The sequence below is a fragment of the Penicillium expansum genome (assembly GCF_000769745.1).
Source record: "Penicillium expansum strain MD-8 chromosome Unknown contig258, whole genome shotgun sequence".
Taxonomy (NCBI): Eukaryota; Fungi; Ascomycota; class Eurotiomycetes; order Eurotiales; family Aspergillaceae; genus Penicillium; species Penicillium expansum.
The window spans coordinates 164,421-185,737 of NW_015971248.1; the positions used below are offsets into that span (position 1 = coordinate 164,421).

Sequence of the window (21,317 nt, forward strand, 5' to 3'; positions counted from 1 at the left end):
AAAGTAAGACATGAAGAGGAATCACCGTTTTTGAACACAGCATCCTGAAAGAGCTGTCTCACTCAATTTTTGCTGCTGTGGGCAGGAGTGACGTAGGCATTTGTTTAAACGGACATTTAGCATACAAGCAAACATCAGCGTGCCAGTTATCACAGAATAAATGACCCTCAAGGCTATACCGATTTGGGAATAGCTAGAGCTATACTTGGAAATAAACGCCGATTAGATGTAAAGCGTCGTCAGGTAATTAAGCATTAAGTGATCGTTGAGTAATGTACTTATGTATGATTAATGAGCAACCCTGATTAGCCCTGGAGCCACTGAGCGATCAGTAACCATTGGTCATTGCTCACACGACTCAACTGATTTGATCACTGAGTCTGAGCCCGTGCTGACATCTACTCATTGACCTTGAGCCTGGGTGCCATCATGAAAGCGGCGGTAGCCGAGAAAGGAAAGCCCATCCGCCACATATTTTTACGTCTGTATCGGTTGCCGTTCTGATCGATGGAATGACGCATTATCCATAACCACGACGGGTTTCGGTTCCGGCCATCGTCCACAGTGCTGAAGAAGTTGAGCTAAAAAGTCTTCGAATACAGTGCCATCTGTTGCTCCACGGAATAATTGCGAGAGGAGGATCGCATCCTGGGCATACGCAGGTATGATCTGATATCGCTGGTGGCGATAGAACTGTGATACCTGCAAACAGGCAACGCCAAATGGCGACCAGCCTTTGCGCCTAAACCCAGCCCTCTTATCACATCCTGATTCATCCACATAAACTAGATGATACGATTTAAAATCTGACAAATTATGGAGATAAATTTCTCGCAAATCAGTATTGAGCTTTTTTTCATGCTGCCGGGCCGTCTTTTTCGACCAACCTTTGGTCACTAGGGCTCTCCTGAGGCCAGAGGTTGTCATCGTCGTGCGAAACTCATCCCAGAGGAAGACAGCTATCTCATCGAGGTGCAGGGCCGGTTTTTCCGACAGGTGGTCGTAGAGCGCGTCGATCATTTAGGGTATTACGGTTGGCTCACTCGCCGGGCCGTTTTGATGTATTTTAATAACAGGTCACAAGAGGAACGGAAACCTTTCAGATCGCATCAATACCACCATATATGCTTTACAAGATCAGCTGAACTCGTAACAGTATGATTCGGGAATTGAAACATGCGGTAAAATATCAACATTGCTAAATAATTGAAAACATGCGGAAATACCCGCTTCGCTATATACCACTGCTGCAAAAACAAAGCACGTACTAAATCACCCTCACTCTCATGCACAAGTACCTGAAGCGCTGACGTGTCCCTTCCCCTCTGGTTCAAGGTTGGTGCAGCGGGTTCGCGTAAAAAACACTAGCATGCATCTCCAATACGCTAATAGCTAATGGCTAATAAATTGGATGGATACGGAGTACGGAGTAATGATTTCCAGCTTCATGGTTGCTTTTTTTGGGCCGAGCTGATCAAATGTTCTTCCATTAGAGGGGGTATCCTGAGAATTAATTACCGATCGTTAGCTTGAATACCCTTGCTGGAATGGCACGACAAATCTGATTCAAAAGTATTCAGCCTGAGTCTGTATCAGTGCAGCATCAAAATAAAAGGAACCATCGAAGTGGTTATCCGAAATTTGTCTCCGGAGGTTTGAAGATCCCGACGTGTCTCAATACCCCATGCCGGTAGATCGCGCGCCGAACCCATGTTCAAAGTGTTGATTCGTCGATCGGGATCTGTATTATTCCCATGAGCAGGAGTACGGAGTAGAGACGTGATCAATAACATTGAAGCTGCATATCCCCCACTAGCTAATGTTCAGAAACAGGGTATTTTCTTTTCTATGCCCACCTTTACATATCCCACATCTCTCGCACCTGAATAAATCTATTTCTCATTCCCACGCAACCGAAACTTGCAGGTTTCTTTCAAATCAAATTTCAGACCGAAACGCACATTGGACCTGCTACCTTCACCATGGTCCAAAGTCATCATCGGCCCAGGGCCCGAGCTAAAAAGCATCATCATCTTTCCGAAGAACCACTTTTAGTGGATACTATCCAGTCCCTTAAGTCAAAATTGCCGAACGCATTGACCGAAGGACCAGTCCAATATATCAGGGACCTCATTCAATCTCATGCTGCCCTCTCTCTCAGAATCGATTACGATTGTCCTGCCTATGATGATTACTCCAGGACCGATATTCCACTTTTGCACATTGCCTCAGCATTCGGCCCACCCGAGATAGTACGACTGCTATTGGAGTTGGGCGCGAACATCAAAGAGACCACAGAAGCAGGCTCTACCGTCCTTCACCTTGCGGCCCGAAATGGCAAAAATGAGAATTTGAAGATACTGTTCGAACATGGCGCCAAGGCTCTTGTTAATGTAAAGATGCGAGGTCAACGATTCCCACTGAATCAAGCGGCCTGGACTGGACAGACCGAAACTTGCAAGACGCTCATCGCACAAGGTGCCGATACAGGATTGAAGGATGTTGATGGACGAACTGCACTGATCTTTGCGGCGGATCTGGACCATCTGGGGGTGATAAAGACATTACTAGATGCAGGGGCTAATGTTAACGATGTTTGCAACGCACATTGGACAGCTCTGCATTTTGCCGCGAAGAAGAACCGACCCGAAGCGATCAAATTGCTTTTGACTCGAGGTGCAGACAGCACACTGCAAGAAGGTGACATAGGAAATCCTCTACACCTTGCGGCGATGGAAGGTTGTAAAGATGCCACTGTGGAACTTCTATCACAAGCTCCGAATCATGACATCAATGCCAAAAATGTCTGGGGAAGCACCGCCCTTCATTTGGCAGCCCGATATGGACAGCCCCATATTGTCCAGAAACTTATCGAACATGGCGCTGACAAAGATTTCCTCAACAATGATCTATCGACGCCACTCCATATCGCCTGTTCTGAAAGGAAGTTGGATGTGGCTAAAGTCTTAGTTCAAAATCATTCACTCATCGATGAGTACAACAGGCAAGGAAATACACCACTTCAACTAGTTGCCAGCAATGGAGAGGCTGAGATAGTTTTACTCCTGTTGAACTCCAAAGCTGATGTGGATACGAACAACAAGATTGGAAATACCTCAATCCAGCTGGCTTCTGCCAATGGTCACCACAAGGTTGTTCAAATTCTCCTAGACCACAATGCAGCAGTTGGAACAAGAAACAATCAGCAAAGTACGCCCTTACATCTAGCATCCGCCAATGGGCACATAGAAGTCATGCTGGTACTTCTTGCGCATAAAGCCAGTTTAACCAAAGTGGATGAGGATGGAAGTACCCCTCTTCATCTTGCAAGTGCTCATGGCCAGGCAGACGCTGTAGATCTCCTCATTGACAGGAATGCGGGCATCAATGCAAAAACCTACAAGGAAACAACAGCTTTGCATATGGCTGCACATAACGGACATCTTAAGGTGGTAGAGCTTCTCTTGAGACGGGGCGCTGAGGTCGACCCTGTCGACTGTAACGGCGACACCCCTCTTCACCAAGCTTGCGTTCAGAAGAAAACTGCAGTGATGGATTATCTTATCGCGCAGGGGGCAAATATACACCAACCCAACACTGGGACTTCAAAGCGGACCCCTTTCGCTATTGCATGCTCTGAGTCGTCCCTGCGACCATTTATGCCCCTTCTCAAAGTGCGAGATGGTCTCCTGCAAACTGACCCAGATGGGTGGTCAGCATTACATTATGCCTCCTGGGATGGTGCGAGTTTGTCCGTGAAGGAACTTCTCGAGGATACTGACATCGATCCTTCAATATGCACTCATAATGGCCAAAGTGCCTTGCGGTTGGCTATTGACAAGGGGCACGTTGAAATTGTGTTGGAGCTGTTGAATTCCCAACCATACTACCCAGAGACATCCGTTGATTCCTGTCCCTGCCCGACAGCTGAAAGTGAAATTCAAATAATAGCGGAAGGCCTGGCAAAGCTTCTTGTTCCTACAGACTTTGAATTAGGCGATCGACTGACCGCTATAATGTACTGGGCAATTGTGAATGGTCAGTCCTGCTTGATAGATCGATTCCTTACAATGCGTCAAGGTGAGCATCCGCAACTAAAAAGGGGCATGACCTGCCTTCATGTCGCTGCTCAGCATGGCCAAGAAGAGCTTACCAAGAGCCGCTTTTGTCATCTGGACCCTTTTACCAAGACGGATGACGGATTTACATCGTTCCAAGTTGCAGCCGCATCAGGCCATCGTGGAATATTAGAAAGCCTTTTGGGTCGGTTTTCTCAATCACCGAAATCACAGATCGAGGCCATAATCATGAAATCCAATGAGCGGGAATCATGTGTCTCGCTGGCGGTGAAGAAACGCAACACCGAGATCAAAGGGCTTCTTTGGTCTAAACTTGATAGCTTGGCCATCAAAAAATCTGAATTCTATTCAGAGAATCAAAACCAAGCAAGCCAAATACTCGAGCTTGCTGCTCAATTTGAGAAACCGGGAAAAGAGGACTATCTGCAAAGGATGTTTGAAACTTGGTTTGAGGGGCCCAGCCTTAACCTGAATGGACATACAGTTCTTCATCTCGCTATATACCATCGCCAGGTAGTAGTTTTATGGTGGCTTCTGTCCAATGGAGCACATTTCAAAACCGAGGAGATCCAACTTGCTCATGATATGCTTCACAGGAACACTGGTTCCTTGAACACGCTGATGACGGAGCTAATTCACAACCCCCCTCCAATCGTTGAATACACTACTATCACAGAGAGTGACCAGCCACCAGCACGTCCCACAAAGTCTGACAGTTTGACTGTCTTGCAAGAACTCCCTGTGACCATAATTGATTTCTACGGCAACAAGACAATTGCCGATCTTCACCACACAACGAGAAGTGTCAAGGAACTCATATATCAGACCAGTGGTCCAAATGAGATAATGAAATCGTCCATGAGGAAGGGTCATCGCCAATTGGACTTTTTGAAGCAAGATCTGGCTAACATGATTTCCGGGCAATCCGGCGACGGATTCACAGTTCTTGCGCCACATAAGATGGATTTAAACAGCGATCACCATGCACAGTCAGACCCTCCAACTGTCTTAGGCGAACTCAAATTTCGATGGCTTCACGTGCCAGCCAATCAAGTAAGGAGATTCCCATTGAACCTAGCGTGCTAACTTTCTGACACAACATTTTGAGTAGATGCAATTGATGAATGTCTGTATTTTTTGAACACTACCGCAAACCAAATATCAATTAACAAATCCAGGACCTTGCTACGGTCGTCTCGATTGAAGAAGGTAAAACGGAAAAGCAATGCCGTTCCTTTACAACATTCTTCAGTCGCAGTTCAACCTGGGTAGCTGCGGGCCAAGGGAGGACATGTATGCAGCCTCAATGCAAGGTAATTTTCTTGGTGATTTTACATAACCTCCATCTAATTCTGTACATTAGAGAGAGTTTACCCCCTACGCCGAGCAATATGATCCGAAAGAAGAACCCGTGCAACGAAAAATAGACAAGCTCGCCCTCTATGCAAGTGAAATATTCTTTTCTATTATGAGCTCTCCTAATCCATAAACAGATCCCCTTCTTGAGTATAGGCAAGTTCATACCCCAGTTTGAAAACGACGAAAAACATGGCGTGCAACAGGTCAATTCACAGAAAGGTAACCAGGCAATATACCAATTCCCATCGCCTCAAGAAGCGCTTCACGAGGCCATGACTCTTGACCAGTATTTTTACCCAACTGAGGACACATACAAACGAGACAGTGACCAGGTTGTCTCAAAATACCTCGACAGAGTAAAAGGCGAACCAAACAAATCGAGTAAGGGCAATCAGAATACAAAGCCCCCTGACGCCCCATCTGGTGAATCGAGTGAGAGAACGATCCTGATGGTAGACCAGCTGTGGATGTGGATTATCGACGGCCGTATGAGCATCCCCAAGTAGCTTTCTATTTTCACGACATCGTCTAACAGAGATAGGTACAATTATAACGACTTCCACAAAATCATCAGATCAACACGATGACATTCTATCTGCCGGAATACGTGAATTCGTCATGTCAAATCAGAGCAAAAGCACCCTTGAACGTGTCTCAAGTGTCGAATCGATGATTGAAGTCATTTTAGGAGTAGCGACTGGCTTGTTTTTGGACAGGAATATTCCGACTGGAAGGATGTCTACTGTGAAGAAACGAGAAAAGAAAAGCACTTTGGAGATTTTTCGGGAGTCGATCAGGACCATCGTGCGTAAAAGTCCCTGTCTGTGTCAGGTGCTCTACTAATGAAGGCCGACGACAGGCGGATGCTGAAACTAAACTATTCAATGAATTTCTCACAGAGTTGAACAAGGAAAAGGGAAAGCCTAAAGAGAACAACCGCAGGCTGTTAGCTCTTGACATGGCTGAGAATCCTTATCACATTGTTTCCAAAGAAGCTGAACTCCTGAATGAGATCAAGGACATTCATGACGAGCTCAACATGCTTCGTACACTGGCTGAATCCCAACAAAATGTCTGGGAACAATTCTTTCAGACAAAGGAGCTGGAATCATTTCCTGACTTCCAGTTTAGCGAGACCTGTACGCCGAACATGGTTCTACGAGATATCCAGAATATGATGACCGAGACGGAGATGGTGCAGAACTCTGTATGTCAAGCTTCAATTAGTCGAATATCTTGATGATCGAACTGCTGATTCCATTTAGATCAATACTCTTTTGGACCTCCGAACGAACCAGGCCGGCCTCAAGGAAGCCGAGTTTGGACGACAACAGGCTTATGATACTGCGAGACAAGCAAATGTCATCTTCGTATTTACCATAGTCACGATCATCTTCGTACGTCCAATGGCCCCCGGACCAGTTTTGATTCCATACTAACATAACACTTCCAATATCAGCTCCCTCTTTCCTTCCTATGCTCTTTATTTGCTTTGAATGTGGCCGAGTTTCCACGTGTTTCTGGAGCTGTCGAGTACCATGCATGGTGGATATTTCCAATTCTGTGTATGTGCTTAAAATGCTGCGAGATGCACTTAGGCTCTAATACTGATATGATGTTGCAGTCGGGGTCTCGGGCGCTGTTTCTCTCCCATTGATACTTCTTGCGTTCAATTTCGACAATCTCGTCAAGCAGTGGAATCGGATGAAGCACGAAACTAAAAAGAAGAATGGGAATAGCAACGGCTCGGAAACAGCAAGTGTGTCTCAATCGAATAGCACGGATGAGCGAGGGGCAAGTATACAAGGCTCTTCATCCCAGGAGGAGATTTCAGGTCTCCCAAAATCCGTTTTAAGCCTCATAAATCATGGCTTCCGGCAGCGTCGAAGCCCCCAAAACATTTGCTAAAATCCTGCCCTGGCTTTGATATTATGTACATCCTTTGATATATAGCTTTTTGGATACACGAAAATCAACGATGGTATTTATACACCCCCATCCTATGTGTATCCTCTATTTCCCTACTTTCCAATATAAGCCAAAGAATTAAATCGATACTTCCCAGAGATATTTAAGTAGCGAGTTGCCGCAAAGCGCTTCGTTCCTGACTTACACCACCCCAAACCTTGGAATTGAGAGCGGATATGATAAAAAGGCTTCTCAGTTGAATTTCTTGCATTTCTTATTTCATCCAATATTTATTTAAATAAATATGCCAGCCACTTCAAATTGCTGGACCTCACTGGATATACATCGCAAGATCGGCTGAATTCCCGACTCGGCAAATGAAAAATGCAGTAAAATATCACTATTGCTGAATATTTGAAAATATGCGAAAACACTGGCTTCGCTATATACTACTCCTGCAAAAACAAAGCATGTACTATTCAATCACCCTGACTCTAGTCGGCAACCCCAGCGACGGCTTAGCCGTGACATCCAAAACCTGATACATGAACGTCCCTTCCTCATACACAATCTCAAAATCAAACGTCCGCACCGTCATCACCAAGGCAATCTTCAGCTGCATCAAAGCCAACGTCTGGCCCAGACACATCCGTGGTCCCTTCTCGAACGGTCTCCACGCGTCACGCGGCACAAAGTATGGATCCGCGGGATCAGTAACGAGGTGCCGTTCGGGATAGAACCTCTCTGCCTCCTTGAAGAGATCTTCCCGGCGCATGGTGGCGCAGTTGTTGACGAGCACTGCGAAGGGATATGTGGGCCACTCTTTGCCATCTGCGAAAAGGGTTTGGTCTTGTTGGCCGCGGCGGAGGCTGACGCCTGTTGGGGGCCATAGGCGGAGGGCTTCTTTAATGACTGCGAGGGTGTAGGCGAGGTTGTTTAGGAGGTTTGGGTCATTGCGGAGGATATTTCCCGCAGCGGAGGGATCAGTGCCAAAGAAGGCATTGTGTTCTTGGCGGAGAGTGTGGAGGACTTGGGGGTGTTTGCTCAGGGCGGCGTATGTGTACTGAAAATCATTAGTGTTGACGGAGTAAAAGGGTGAGAAGGGCTTACGCAGAGAGTGCTGGCTGAGGTGTCATGACCGGCGAAGATGAGCGTCTTGACGGACGCGATGAGCATGTCTCGCGTATATTTGTCTACAGAGTTATTAAGTGGGATAGTCTTGTTCAGGGTTCGGCTGGTAGCAATGGCGTCGTCGATGGCGTAGTAGATAGCCTTTTCGCTTGGAATTGCAGTTGGGCCGCTTATGACTCGTTGGTCTACCAGACGGCCAACGTAACGGTCTAGAGCACGTCCGTTGCTCCACTTCCGATAGTATCGCCGGGGGCTGACATCGTAGAGATACCGAGACCAGAAGTCCTGAGGTACCATTGCAGCCTGTTTCCTAAAGAGCTCGAGGAATTCATCATCATCCCTCTGCGCGTTGCACTTGATTCCCCTGTGCTTTGTTAGTTGATGTTTGATCAGCAACAAAGGGCGTGTAGCTTACAAGATTACCCAAACCGAGATGTTGAATATCATCCTCGCACCCAGATCTTCCATTTTGAAGATGTCATTTTTTGCAGAGTGCTCTCTTAGAACACCAGCAAAAGCTAACGCCTCTTCCACAATAAACGGGATATGTTGCTGCAGCTTCCGCGGCTGGAAGCCCGGAGTGAAGGACTTGCGAGCTATGAACCAGTCATGTCCGTTTGCAGAGACCATAGACTTCTCGCCAAGGATAGGACCAGTCCACTTCTGCATGATGGCAGATTCCTTGGGAAGATTCATCTTTTGGACGATCTGCGTGGCCAGTTCTGGGTGGGCAATGACAAGCTGTGGCGGCGCGAGCGGCCATAGATCAAGATAGAAGAAGTCACCAAGACCGTATCTCTTTCGCATCAAGTTCGCAAACAGCTGTGGGGTTGCATCAGGGGGTAGAGTGCTTGCAATGTCTCGCATGATCAGAAAGTGACCCCAGATAGGGTGATGCGGCGGCCCAGGGAGATTTTTAAACATGCCGCGTTGCTGGCGCAGTCTCACGAGGAGGTAGCTCGTGAGAGCGACTAGGACGAGAAATAGAGCGAGCATGGTTGTATTCGGGTGTTGAGGACCAGGAGTCGTCGCTGGTAGAGTAGATGCAGAGTTGGAGTGGTGAAGAGACTGCGAGGTAGGCCAGGTATTCAGCTCCAAACATACTTTTGAGTACGATTATCTTTGATTTTCTCGTGTTAAAAGTGAATCTATTGAGCTCTTATATATTCGCTCTTAAAGGGGCCAAGGCGGATTCTGTAATGGTTGTGTCGTGATGTAGCATCCATCTATTTCTGAATTTTTGCGGCCGAGTTGCCGTATACTAAGAATCGGTTGCAGACTGCATATCCTCTAAAAATAGCCCCTACCGGCTGAAAAACAAGGCCTGGCGGATGATTGCTTGGTATCTATGGCAGTGCTTGACTCCATACGAGAGATCAGTGCTGTGCGGGGATCGCCCCCACTTCTTATCACTCCATGTGTCTCTGGAGGTGGTATAGATCGGCATACGGCATCTGTTTAAGTTCATTGCTCACAATCCGTCGGGGCGTCTCCTGCATGACTAGTTCCACTTAGCTTCTACGATGTATGTCAGACGGGGGCCATGTGGCCGCAGGACTAATCTCAGGCCTCTGAAAAGAAGCAATCATAATCTTGGCATCTCGGGGGCGAATATTGAAGCAATTCGTAGTTATAGTTCATTACCGTACTTTTCACAACACTGTAGATAGAGAAACCTTTCCAGAATCTCCCCAACCTCAATTGTCGCGCCCGACTACTTGATCGTTTCCAAGCTCACCATGTTTGCCCTACGAGACGCAATCTACCTGATCGAACTGGCATTCTATGTCGCTATTGTCCCAGCTATCTTTTTTATTATTCTAATCCATGGCAACAAGCAACCCTACACTTGGCGTCCCATCTTGGTTCCCCTCATCATTCTTTCTGGCTTGCGAATCGCTGGAGCAGGCCTCGGCCTAGCCGTAATGGACCCCGCAAAATCCGATCTTTTACCAATAGCCACTCTCCTAGACACAATTGGCCTTGCACCAGTCTTGTGTCTCTTGATAGGACTTTTAATTCGAGCGTAAGTTGACTCCTATCCTGGACGCATCTTCTAACAGCAATTGCAGCAATGCCCCTGTATACAAAGGCCTCACTATCTGGGTTTTCCTCCCGCTACATATGACTATCATAGTAGCTACAGTGATGACGGCATATGGCGGCCGAGACCTCTACACAAGCCACGATAATCAAGCCCGAGACCTCCGTTTGATGCGCGGTGGCATCTTCCTCTTCATCGCTATCTTTGCCGGGATCATTCTCCTCTCCGTGATGACTATGCCTAGAGTTCAAGTAAAGGCCTACCGCACTGAACGTGCGGCTGTTGTATGTGCTTTGCTCTGTGTGCCCTTTATGGGTGTCCGCTTGTCATTCTCGGCTGGATCATTGTTTTCAGGGGAGCGGTCCGTGTTGAACCCGATGTCGGAGGATGAGACGAGTATCTGGCTCCATTTTCTTATGGTCATTGTTATGGAGTATATAGTTACCCTATCTGCCACGGCTGTTTCTCTCACTGCGAGGAGGGTGATGGTTCTCACAGCTGAAAGGGGCAATCCTGTAAACGATGAGGCTAGTTGAGACATATTCTTGATGTTGGTTTAGATATGGATGGGATGTCTGGCGACAGTTTTATCATTATATGCTAAATGTTTGTCCTTTTACTTTGCTTAACATCACTTGTTTCACCTTGAATTTTTGAATATGCTCAATGATCTACTAGATAACACTTTGTTCGTAAGTGAAATGCAGCTCATACTTCAGGTAAAGTGTATGGCTTTGGTAGCCACATCCCATAGTAGCGCAACATATGCCTTGTGGAATGTGATACTGAGCAGCATTTAATATATGATTGGAATGTTCCGTTAATCGATTAAGATATTAGAATAGTGCCAGAAAGGAATGGTCAAACTCTCGTAATCTATTCGTAAATGTAATTATAGCCACATTCATGTGCTTCTCTCTCACCCCTGTAGGTACATGAAATCACCAATCCATTTGTAAGAGAAATAGAGATAAACCCAGAGAGCCTGTTATCTCTTGGTCTATCAATTTTCATTTGACCTAAGGCAGGCCGAAACTCAATGGCAACTTCTAATTCGGGATGCGGGTTCTGGGCAGAAACTGGTGATAAAGGTGTCGAACTACGTCGCTAATCTCGGTTCCATAGAATTTCCTAACATATTCGTATAATGGACCGATAAAGATTACATCGTTGCAATACTACAATCCATTCAACCTAACTACATCTAATGTATCGGAGATCTATCTCAAAACAGAGAGTGGGTGTTGACATTCGCTTCTTTCTTGTATGATCATACCAACTCAACAGCGATACTAGGGTTCTTTTCCGTTTCAGGATAAAGATATGATATCCCAAACAATGTACTGCTGCATGACTCCGTCTAGTAATACTACCATAGACCTGAGCATTCAGAAACATTTGAAGCTTCTAATACCGCCTGACACCTCGCAAGGTCCTGTTCAATGAAGATGTAACATCAACCCTGCCTATTATTAGATAGGAAACTCATGCGCCACTAGATAGGAGCTGCCTCGAATAATCTTCTTCAATGCTGGTCAGCACTTTAGCAGTGAAGGGCAGTGGTGGATGGCGAGGCACCGCGCCTGGGCTTTTGGCCCCCTGAGGGCTGACTACAGCTAAGACCTGCAACATTCTAGCCTTGTGGATGTCCCACGCGAGGCACACGTGCTTACGTCGATATTGGAACTAAACCCGGATGTTGCATATTTTGGCTGCAAAAGTGCCCCAAGCTGAAAGCTCACGCAGGAATGTCTCAATATTGGGGCCAAGGGCACCAATTTAGCACCCCTTGTGTCGGGGCTGTCCTTGGCTAGAACGAGTCAAGATCGCCAAGATCACTTGTCAAGGCTTGTTAGATTTCCAGCGGCCCCCACTATCTCATGTTAGAGTTGATGTAGTCGCGAGTCATTCAGGTACTACATGAAGTAAAGAAATTAGGCTATTTTTGTCAGAACGTTAGACTCTTGGTCTATTGGTGGCACTGTTCGTGTTCCTTAGTTTTGATTATTTTTCGATGGGGGCCATATCACCCCACGACCCCGTACACTGCAGCCCGCCATAGGGCAAAAGTCTACTAATAAGTACTCGATGCACGTAAAAGTCGATCACTTCTCCCTCACCACTCGTCTTAATTACCCTACGAGCTATTTGACAATGGAAACCACAAACATGCAAATGGACACGGAGAAGTCCAACTCCTGGCTCTACTACAAGCTCGGCATCCACACCCTAGCCCTCGTCCTTCAATCCGGCATCACAATCACCACCCCAGACCCCAAAGTAGACGCAAAACTGCAAGTAACATCTGGTATACACCATGGAGGGACCATCAAAGTCATTGTTGTACGTCTACCCAGCAACAAAATTAAACCGAGACATACCTAACACAACCCAGGCCGGACTCCCCCGCACAGGCACAATGAGCATGAAGCACGCGCTTGAAGAGCTAGGGTATGGCTCATGTTTTCACCTCGCCGAGCCCCTCTGCCAATTTGACAACCTCCGCGAAAGCGCCGCCATCGTCCAAACAAAGGACACGGCCCTCCGGCGGCGCAAGCTCGCCAAACTCTTCCAAGGCTGCGAAGTCACCCTCGAGGTTCCCGGAAGTGCATGCCTACCCGACCTCCTGGAAATGTACCCCAACGCGAAAGTCGTTCTGACAGAACGCACCTCCGCGGCCGTCTGGTTGCGCTCATGGCGCGGCTTCGGTATTGATCTACGGTCTGAATGTTTCCGCTGGGTCGGGTACTGGGTTCCCGGCATTGTGGCTGCTAACGATCTCTACCGCGGCTGGATGCAGCTTTGTGCTGAGCGGCTAGGGGTCGAGGCCGAGCCGTCGGAGGAGCTGTACCATGCGTACAATGCGTGGGTGAAGAGCATTGTGCCGCAGGAGAGACTGCTAGTCTTTAAGTGTCAGGATGGGTGGGTGCCTCTATGTGAGTTTTTGGGTAGGCAGAGGCCGAATCGCTTCCCGCATGGCAATGAGGCAGGCTATTTGCGGTATTATAAGCGGGTAGCGATTATGCTAGGGATTTTCCTGTGGTTGATTGTTCTTGCTATGGCTATTTTGTTATTCTTTGCGTTTCCTTTGCTTGAGTAAGTTTCTGGTACTATGTTTCTATTTGTTTTGTAAGCCGTTACAGCTTGGTGTTTTGTGGCGCATGTACTGCTTAATTTACTTCAGACCGAACAAGGTCAATTATTTATAAGTTGTCACCATAGAAAAAGTGATCCCACTGGCGTGATGTGGTAGACCATAATGTAGCGTACAATTTTCCTACATATTATAGAGAAGTACTCGTGAGGCGATACTGGAAAGGGGTCCATCATCACACAAGAGAGAGCATAAACTACAAAGGAAAATATTTTCAACCAGACACCAAAGCAACGCAGTAACCGCGAGAAGCGTCCCAGATCATTCTTCACAATCAAAATTGGCATAGGAATTCAACGCTAGTCCTAACTCGATATTCCCTGCATGCTAAGAATCCCGAACTCCTACGGGATTGAGTTTAGCGCTGTTGATGAGGTTTCGCATCCTTATCACCAGTTTCTGCATACGTTGAGATTCCACTCCAGACTGGTTCCAGTCAAATGGAAAATGATAGATCAAGACATAACATGGCTTTTTGTTTCTCTTGGCGGTGAATGAAGGATCTTTCGGTGGAAGGAAACATAAATATGCCTTTAATTTCATATGAAGGGATTTAAGAGTTTAACAATTTAACTTTTGGCATTATTCCATACTTCTAATAGATTTGAAAAATATTCCAAAATCCACTTTCCAGATTAGTATCTTCGCCATACTATCCAACACCGCAGCTGCAACAGACGCAGCGGTAGTCAGCGCCCCCGGGGCCCCGGGGGTCCGCAGCACCTGTGGACCGGGCGTCTTCTTACCTCAGCAGTCAGCCTTCCCGAGGTCCAAGGTTTCCACCCCCGCCCTTGCATCCAACTCATAATACAAACTCTTTCTAGTGACTGTCGGTTGGCAGAAAATTCCCTTCTCGGAAGGCTTTGCAAAAGATGAAACTAGAGTAGCATGGGCCATATATCAACGAATGAGATATATCGACCAAGTACTTCGGTCCCACAGGAACGATCAGCCAATGATCAAATTTGCAGCATAGGCCAATACATGACATAGATTGATATGTCAATATCATTTCCACGGCACCTAATACAGTATAGATAAAGATCTGATGTATGCACCCTGTCTACATCGCTAGTCGAGGGGTATATTGAAATCCACCTTTTTGCTTAATCTCAACAGCTGTCTGAAATGCCTTTTGACGCTCCTGTTCCTAGTGGTTACAATATTCGGAAAACCATCGGAATCTAGTCGTTTCCAGCAAGAAGCTTCTCCATGGTCTGCGCGAGGGTATTAGATGAAATAGAAAAGTCAATTGTGTAAGTAGAAGAGGAACCTCAGTAAATTTAATTCCACTCAACCAGCGGGAAATGCAAGCACCAGACATGGAAGAGAGAGAAAAATCTATTTAGTCACTAATGTTTAACCCCCTAATGAGATCCCAAAAACAACCATTCAGTCTAATCATCGTGTACAGTGCAACGGGTGAAAGAAGCACCAGCATCTTCAACCATCACTCCAACAAAGTTGTTTTTGTAGTCAGTGACAACACGGTACTTGCCGGGTGAGCCGCCTATTAGAATGGTCAGTCTTGATCTAACAACCATAGTCTTGATGACATACTAGTCCAAGTTCCACCTTCAACAATAGGATACTCGCGCAGGTCCTTGGTGACACCCGCAAAGACCTGGCCGTTACCGCTCTTGTTACCAAATTTGTGCGGGTAGCCGCCGACACCATAGTCATTGTGCTTTTTGCACTCCTTGAACGCATTACCGACAGAGTCCTTAGAGAGCGTGACGCCGTCGGAGCAGGTAGCGCTACCGACCTTCTTCTTCTTAGCACGGGTGGCCAGGTCGTTGACAGTGTTATCGGTGGAGTCCTCGGGGATCTCGGTCTCAGTCATCTGGACGCTGCGCTCCTCGTTACCGTTCTCCTCTTTCTCTTCGACAGGCTCACGCTTGGTGTTTGCAACGCGCGTGCAGGCCGTATAGGCACCGCCGGCGGTTGCGCCGGTATGCTGCATCACACCGCGGAAGTCACCACGGTTATCCTTGTAGTCTGTAACCACACGGTACGCGCCAGGTACACCTGAATTCACTCGTCAGCTTTTGTCACCGTCTTTGCTGTTTGAGAAACTTACCGCCGGTATACTTTCCACCCACAATGATGGGGAACTCCCGCAGATCGGTGCCATCGGGGATGTTATTGAATACCTTCTGGTTGTTGCTCTTGTTGCCAAAGTAGGCCGGGTACTTGCCGATGGAGCCGTCATTGTGTCTTTGGCACTCGTGAAGAGCCTCGCGGATGTCATGCTCAGACAGGGTGGTGCCGTCGGGGCATTGGAAGTCGCTGAGTTTGGCACGCTTGCTCAGCTCCGGGAGGGGAGAGGCATGGGCCAGGGCCACCAGTCCGTAGACGACGATGGATTTGAGGTCGAAGAGCATTTCGAGAGGCTGGTGCTTTAGACAAGGGTTTAGAAAAAAGAAAGAAGCTTGTGAGTAGGAATAGACTGCTTTGATGCTGCTGCTGATGATGATGAATTTGACGATGTTCTCATAGCTTTATAGGTTCAGGTTCATGTAGATCATCTCCATTCTAACTTGTGTCTAAACTCGGAACACTGGAGGAACGTCTCATGATCGACAGGCTGAGTGAGATGTGCTCAATATTCAGGGCTGAGCTGCATCCATGATTTGGCCCCCAGGATCAGTGAGATGGCCTCAATATTCAGGGCTAATATGCACTTCATAATTAGGCGTCCAGAATTAGTAGAAATACTACCTACCTAGCTAAGAATATGGTTAATGCCTCGCCCTGCTGCAAGGAACTGGGCGAGAACCACGCTAATGCATATGCAGGTACTTGCTTCTTTTGCTAATAATACCGGTACCTACATGTAGGTACTCATCAAGTATTCCTAATAGATTAGAAGTATGTAGCTTACATCTTGCGTATTAAATAGTCGTATTAAGCTGAAAGAATACCATATTTATTACAAGTGGCGTGCATTAGCGTAGTTCTCGCCCGGGGGTGGTAACAGGGTAAACCCTTGGGCTTGAGAGTGGAAACCGTGGGGACCAGGTCATGAGGGAGCCAAGACTGGGGGCTGGGAGTGGGGGCCGGGAGTAAGCGCTAGTCCAAGCGCCGCGAGCCTAGTCTGGCCCCCGCAGCCAAGACGCTGTGCCGAGTGTCGATGTCACCTAACACAGCCCACTCTGCACATCCTGCAGATCTCAGTTATATCTCTTCCTTCTTTTAGTTGCCTACTCGAACTTTCTACTTTCCACATTCTCCATCCCAAACACACTCTCAATCTACCCAAGAACACCTACTTTCTTTGGTTACCTACACACACCCTCACCATGGGAAAAGAGAACTTCATCCGACAAATCGAGAACTCGTTCGAGTTCAAATTCCTCGATCAAGTAGTCAAGGGAGAGCTCACAGCGCAAGATGCAGTTCAAGAAGTCATCAACATGACCATGAGTGCGTTGTCCATTCATGGTCCAGACAAACATAACGGGATCGGTCTCCCAGACTACAACGTCTCTCTTGCGGTAATGGAGCTCGCTCAACGCCTGGAACCATCCAAACACACCAAGCTTGTCGAGTTTATATGTCATCTCCAGAAGCAAGTTCCCGTTGATCCATCTACCAACGAACAACTCAAGGTCCAGGGCGATACCCTCTGGACAGACATGCCGTCGTTCGGATACACAGAGCTTGAGACGTGGTACGAGTTTGGCGGGGATTATAAAGGTGATTCGATTCATCCTCCAACTTAAAGAGTTAGAATGCTAACGTATGTAGACCCATGTGATGCAACTCTAGATTCTAAGCAACGGGAACGATGGGTGAATCTCAACGCTTTCCTCGCGCAGCTCACTCAGTCTGCAGACATTCACTATCCACTTCCCAGTGAAGAAGTGCGATACTCCGCCCTGGATAAATCACTACGGGCCATCTGGACCATGGCGATGGCACTTGAGAACGAGCGCCCTCCTGCGTCGCTGGGAGATACGGCGGCGATGGAGGCAGCTTGTCAGTGGTTTATCTACGCTGCGGAGCGACTGTGGGTGAATGTACTCAATAGTCGCACGTACCCTGAGGTAGCTGGCGCTGGGCCGGGGAAGAGGTATGAAGAGGAGGGGTGGACGGGCTACACCGGGGAGCGATGGGGAATCTGGGAGGAGGCGCTGAATGAGGCTAAGGCTAAATGTGAAGGTGAACGGATGTTGAAGCTCATTGATGATGCTTTGGCGAGCCTGAAAAGGGGAATGGTGAATCAATAGTCGATAAACGCCGCATTTATTTCTGATAGACATTCATTTTTCGTTTCACTTTGTACGAGTCTAGTAGGATCAGCCTGATCTGAGATTCTTTGTTTTCATAGATTCATATACTACTATAAAGTATCATATTCTGTTCCCCACTGATATTCTCAGGTAGTTTAATTCAAAGGTGAGAAAGACGGGTATATTGGAGCCTAAAATTCTACGCAGGGGGTGTTCCATTGTCTACAGGGGTTTGTGGTTATCTGAGGGAGTATGTGTATCTAGGCCCCCAACATTAATAGAGGTGAATCATCTACTGCCTCTGTTATTTCAGTTCATTCCTCGCAACTCAAAGAGTAGTTGTCAAATTAGGAATATGGTCCCCCTGGGCCCTAACCAGGAACCTTGGTTTTGGTTACGTTCTGGTAAATTAGTTGTATTTTTTCCCACCGTAGCAGTAAACTGATAAAAATATATTTATTCGACATCCCATACTACATACCTTCTGAGCTTATCATTGTGGATTTACGCCTTACGAACTATACTCCGCACTTTCGATAAGGCTGTGTTGATTGTGTGGGGCGGGGCTGATCATCCTTTACCATTTACTTTTTTGTATTTTGGCCCCAACTGAACTTCGCTTATACACTGCGAAGGAGCCAAAGCCTCGTGTCTGTTTATTTTTATTTTGTATCTCTGGCTGATCAAGGGAATGGACAAGCTCACGCCAAGACTCTCGCAGGAATGCTTAATACGGGAACAGTGGACGAGTGGGATTTCAACATGGCGCTTATGTCGATCCTACCAACAGTTGATCATCAACGTGATTGGCCCGAATGTCGATCCTTTCTGGTGTCAACGTGGCGCAGGGGGCTGACAGATTGACAAAGGATATACCCAAGAAGGATGCGCTAACATGGGTATGACCCAACGCTTGTTTGTCCTATTTATCGGGTCGCTTTCTTTATATTTTGCCTCTTGTCGATTCCCTTCAGTCCAAATAGAACCAAAAAGATAATATTTCTACAGAACTGACTGACTTGCACAATGACCAACTCCCTCTCTGCCGCTACCTGCGCTATCTACGCACTGCTCGCCATCCCAGTACTCTACCTCCTCGTCCGACACGGTCGCTACGGCCTTCTGGGATGGCTCTTCCTGTTCCTCTTTTGTACCCTCCGCATCATCGGTGGCGCGCTGGCAGTCAAGGACACCAGCGTCACCGCTAGCATTATCTCCAGCGTCGGTCTTTCTCCTCTCCTCCTCGCAGCAGCTGGAATTCTACACGAGGCGTAAGTAGTCCACCCGAAAATACAAGATCCATGCTGAGCCCAACAGTCGAGAATATCGCATCCAAGTCCTCGACAAAAAAATGGAATGGGTCTGCGCCCTCGCCTACCATATGCTCGTCGTCGCAGGCGTGGCTTTAACAGCTGCCGGCTCCGTGAAACTCCAGAAACACGAGCAACCTCTCGACAAGGCGGAGAGGATCACCAAGGTAGGTATCTCGATTTTGGCGGTCGCGTGGGCGGTTTTGGTTGCCTGGACCGGGTTCTCGTTCATTGCGCCCCGGGGACGGAATTCCCCACTCATGAGGGCAGGGAATGTCGTAAGTGCTTACCCACCCCCGCGTAATCGGAATTCTATGCTAATGTTTCGCGAATAGCTGCTCACGGCCCTCGCATTCTCACTTGTCTTTATCGGCATCCGAGTCTTCTACAGTCTTGCTGCGCTGTGCACGCAGAAGGCGTCGCTCAATCCCGTCACGGGCTCACTGGCTGTTCGTGTGGTGCTGGGATTCCTGCCCGAGTTGATTGCAACAATTCTGTTTATTGTTGCGGGAATCAGAACCCAGGGTGCGGCACCGATGGCTAAGATCGAGGAGGAGAGGGCAGTTTCGAAACAGCGAGCTCAACCTTGGATTTAGCTAGCTTAGGATGCATGCGTTGGTGATGTTTGTCTTTTTCTATACACCTAGATGATACGAGTTTGCAATGATGAAAGGAATTATACCAGACCGGGTGGACTTCTTACAGAGGAACCTCTTACTAGCTTTGCATTCTCAACGCCTTATCGCTATGATTGTTGGGATAAGATCAGGGCAGATTATTGCTATAGCACAGAATATATATACAGGCTATAATTCTGAGCCCCTGAAAACTATTACAGCTTGCGATCAAGAGTGCGAATACTGTGGACATTGCGACTGTTCAGCATGAATATTATTAGGCAGAAAGAAAGGAAATTCAACGAGATTACCAAATAATTATTACCATTTACATACCTTCACTTGCTTGTACTCCGTATATCCCCTCTCACTCGGTCACATAGTTCTTTTCCTTTACTTATCCACTCAAATCACTATTTCCCTACTTTAGTTCACGGTATACTTAGTAGTCAGGTGCTTCGCAATATTTGAATTCGACGTCGGTTCTCTAGTAAACCATGAGATTTAAAATTCTTAGGGACTACGACATGTAGGCACCTAAAGAGAAGAAAGAGGGGGTTGATTCCTAAAGGGAGCAAAAAGCCCGACTATCTATCTAGCAACGAGGGTTTGATGCCACAGGCATCAAATACAGCCTAAGGCCACAACAACAAAAATGACTGGTATATGGTGAGCTCACCCGTAACTAGCTCCGTTGTTTGGCTCGTTGGGCTGCTCTACTCCCCATATCTGTTTACCAGAATCCCATGCACACCTCCGACGGGTGGACATGTTCTCTGCCTTTGGCTCGCCCGGACAAGGGGTGTATCACCTCAGCGATATCAGCCTTTAGTTCATTGGCTAAATTCTCTAGAACGTCACCCCTGCAGGTAGGTACCTTGCGGCTGATACTGTTGCTTCGCCGGCCCGTTTTGAAATCAAACAAACAAAGCAAAAACCAATATAACAGAAAATACAGTACTATATTCGTTTGGCAGGGGAATTCTGGTTTGAAAAATACAGAAAATACAAATCCCTCAAAATGATGAGTGCGAGGTAACTAAATTCCCCTGCACCCATATGGGCCTTAAATTTCAAAGTCTAACATGGCTTTGAGGTAGTGTACCCTTGTTGGGGTAAATTTGCTTTCATATGCCATGCCTGGATTGTACATATGAGAGCTGAAGACTTGTCTTTTAAGTTACGGGATGAACAAAGTACCACGACGCGAGACAAACAGCTGAAACGATGACATTAGCCGAATGTTGAGTAAGTCATAGAAAGACCCCTGAGGAGACCTAGGAGCCGGGCAGACCCGATTTCGAAAAACTTCAAGCAAGTTGGTTCAATCATCTAAATTCCCAGATATATTCTTGACAAAATTGTCGTGAGAGGATGGCGCAACTAATTAAGAATGTCATGGCTAGACGTGTCCTGGGGGACCAAATTCAGGAAAGTTCGATTTGCTGCTCGTTTCGTGCCTAGATATGACCTGAGCTTC

The 21,317-nt window shown here is 47.1% G+C and overlaps 8 protein-coding genes across 8 annotated transcripts; 5 read left to right on the forward strand and 3 right to left on the reverse strand.

Annotated features, from left to right (window-relative positions):
- Positions 1 to 477: 477 nt before the first annotated feature.
- Positions 478 to 1,020, reverse strand: PEX2_074790 (uncharacterized protein; the record flags this gene model as incomplete). Its single annotated transcript, XM_016744749.1, has 1 exon — positions 478 to 1,020. One exon carries the CDS (start codon positions 1,018 to 1,020, stop codon positions 478 to 480), a length of 543 nt encoding a protein of 180 aa, XP_016600669.1.
- A 962-nt stretch (positions 1,021 to 1,982) lies between these two features.
- PEX2_074800 (Mg2+ transporter protein, CorA-like/Zinc transport protein ZntB) lies at positions 1,983 to 7,346 on the forward strand (the record flags this gene model as incomplete). Its single annotated transcript, XM_016744750.1, has 7 exons — positions 1,983 to 5,132; positions 5,573 to 5,924; positions 5,980 to 6,242; positions 6,298 to 6,645; positions 6,704 to 6,835; positions 6,898 to 7,003; positions 7,063 to 7,346. 7 exons carry the CDS (start codon positions 1,983 to 1,985, stop codon positions 7,344 to 7,346), a joined length of 4,635 nt encoding a protein of 1,544 aa, XP_016600670.1.
- Positions 7,347 to 7,821: 475 nt separating this feature from the next.
- On the reverse strand, positions 7,822 to 9,473 carry PEX2_074810 (cytochrome P450; the record flags this gene model as incomplete). The annotated part of the gene is made up of 3 exons (XM_016744751.1): positions 7,822 to 8,409; positions 8,457 to 8,841; positions 8,893 to 9,473. The coding sequence occupies 3 exons, from the start codon at positions 9,471 to 9,473 to the stop codon at positions 7,822 to 7,824; spliced, it is 1,554 nt and encodes a 517-aa protein (XP_016600671.1).
- Positions 9,474 to 10,216: 743 nt separating this feature from the next.
- On the forward strand, positions 10,217 to 11,057 carry PEX2_074820 (uncharacterized protein; the record flags this gene model as incomplete). The annotated part of the gene is made up of 2 exons (XM_016744752.1): positions 10,217 to 10,503; positions 10,550 to 11,057. 2 exons carry the CDS (start codon positions 10,217 to 10,219, stop codon positions 11,055 to 11,057), a joined length of 795 nt encoding a protein of 264 aa, XP_016600672.1.
- A 1,618-nt stretch (positions 11,058 to 12,675) lies between these two features.
- PEX2_074830 (sulfotransferase family protein) lies at positions 12,676 to 13,621 on the forward strand (the record flags this gene model as incomplete). Its single annotated transcript, XM_016744753.1, has 2 exons — positions 12,676 to 12,864; positions 12,917 to 13,621. 2 exons carry the CDS (start codon positions 12,676 to 12,678, stop codon positions 13,619 to 13,621), a joined length of 894 nt encoding a protein of 297 aa, XP_016600673.1.
- A 1,451-nt stretch (positions 13,622 to 15,072) lies between these two features.
- PEX2_074840 (putative extracellular guanyl-specific ribonuclease) lies at positions 15,073 to 16,059 on the reverse strand (the record flags this gene model as incomplete). Its single annotated transcript, XM_016744754.1, has 3 exons — positions 15,073 to 15,185; positions 15,236 to 15,703; positions 15,756 to 16,059. 3 exons carry the CDS (start codon positions 16,057 to 16,059, stop codon positions 15,073 to 15,075), a joined length of 885 nt encoding a protein of 294 aa, XP_016600674.1.
- A 918-nt stretch (positions 16,060 to 16,977) lies between these two features.
- Positions 16,978 to 17,907, forward strand: PEX2_074850 (DUF3632 domain-containing protein; the record flags this gene model as incomplete). Its single annotated transcript, XM_016744755.1, has 2 exons — positions 16,978 to 17,374; positions 17,426 to 17,907. The coding sequence occupies 2 exons, from the start codon at positions 16,978 to 16,980 to the stop codon at positions 17,905 to 17,907; spliced, it is 879 nt and encodes a 292-aa protein (XP_016600675.1).
- Positions 17,908 to 18,936: 1,029 nt separating this feature from the next.
- Positions 18,937 to 19,816, forward strand: PEX2_074860 (uncharacterized protein; the record flags this gene model as incomplete). The annotated part of the gene is made up of 3 exons (XM_016744756.1): positions 18,937 to 19,181; positions 19,228 to 19,498; positions 19,556 to 19,816. The coding sequence occupies 3 exons, from the start codon at positions 18,937 to 18,939 to the stop codon at positions 19,814 to 19,816; spliced, it is 777 nt and encodes a 258-aa protein (XP_016600676.1).
- Positions 19,817 to 21,317: the final 1,501 nt, after the last annotated feature.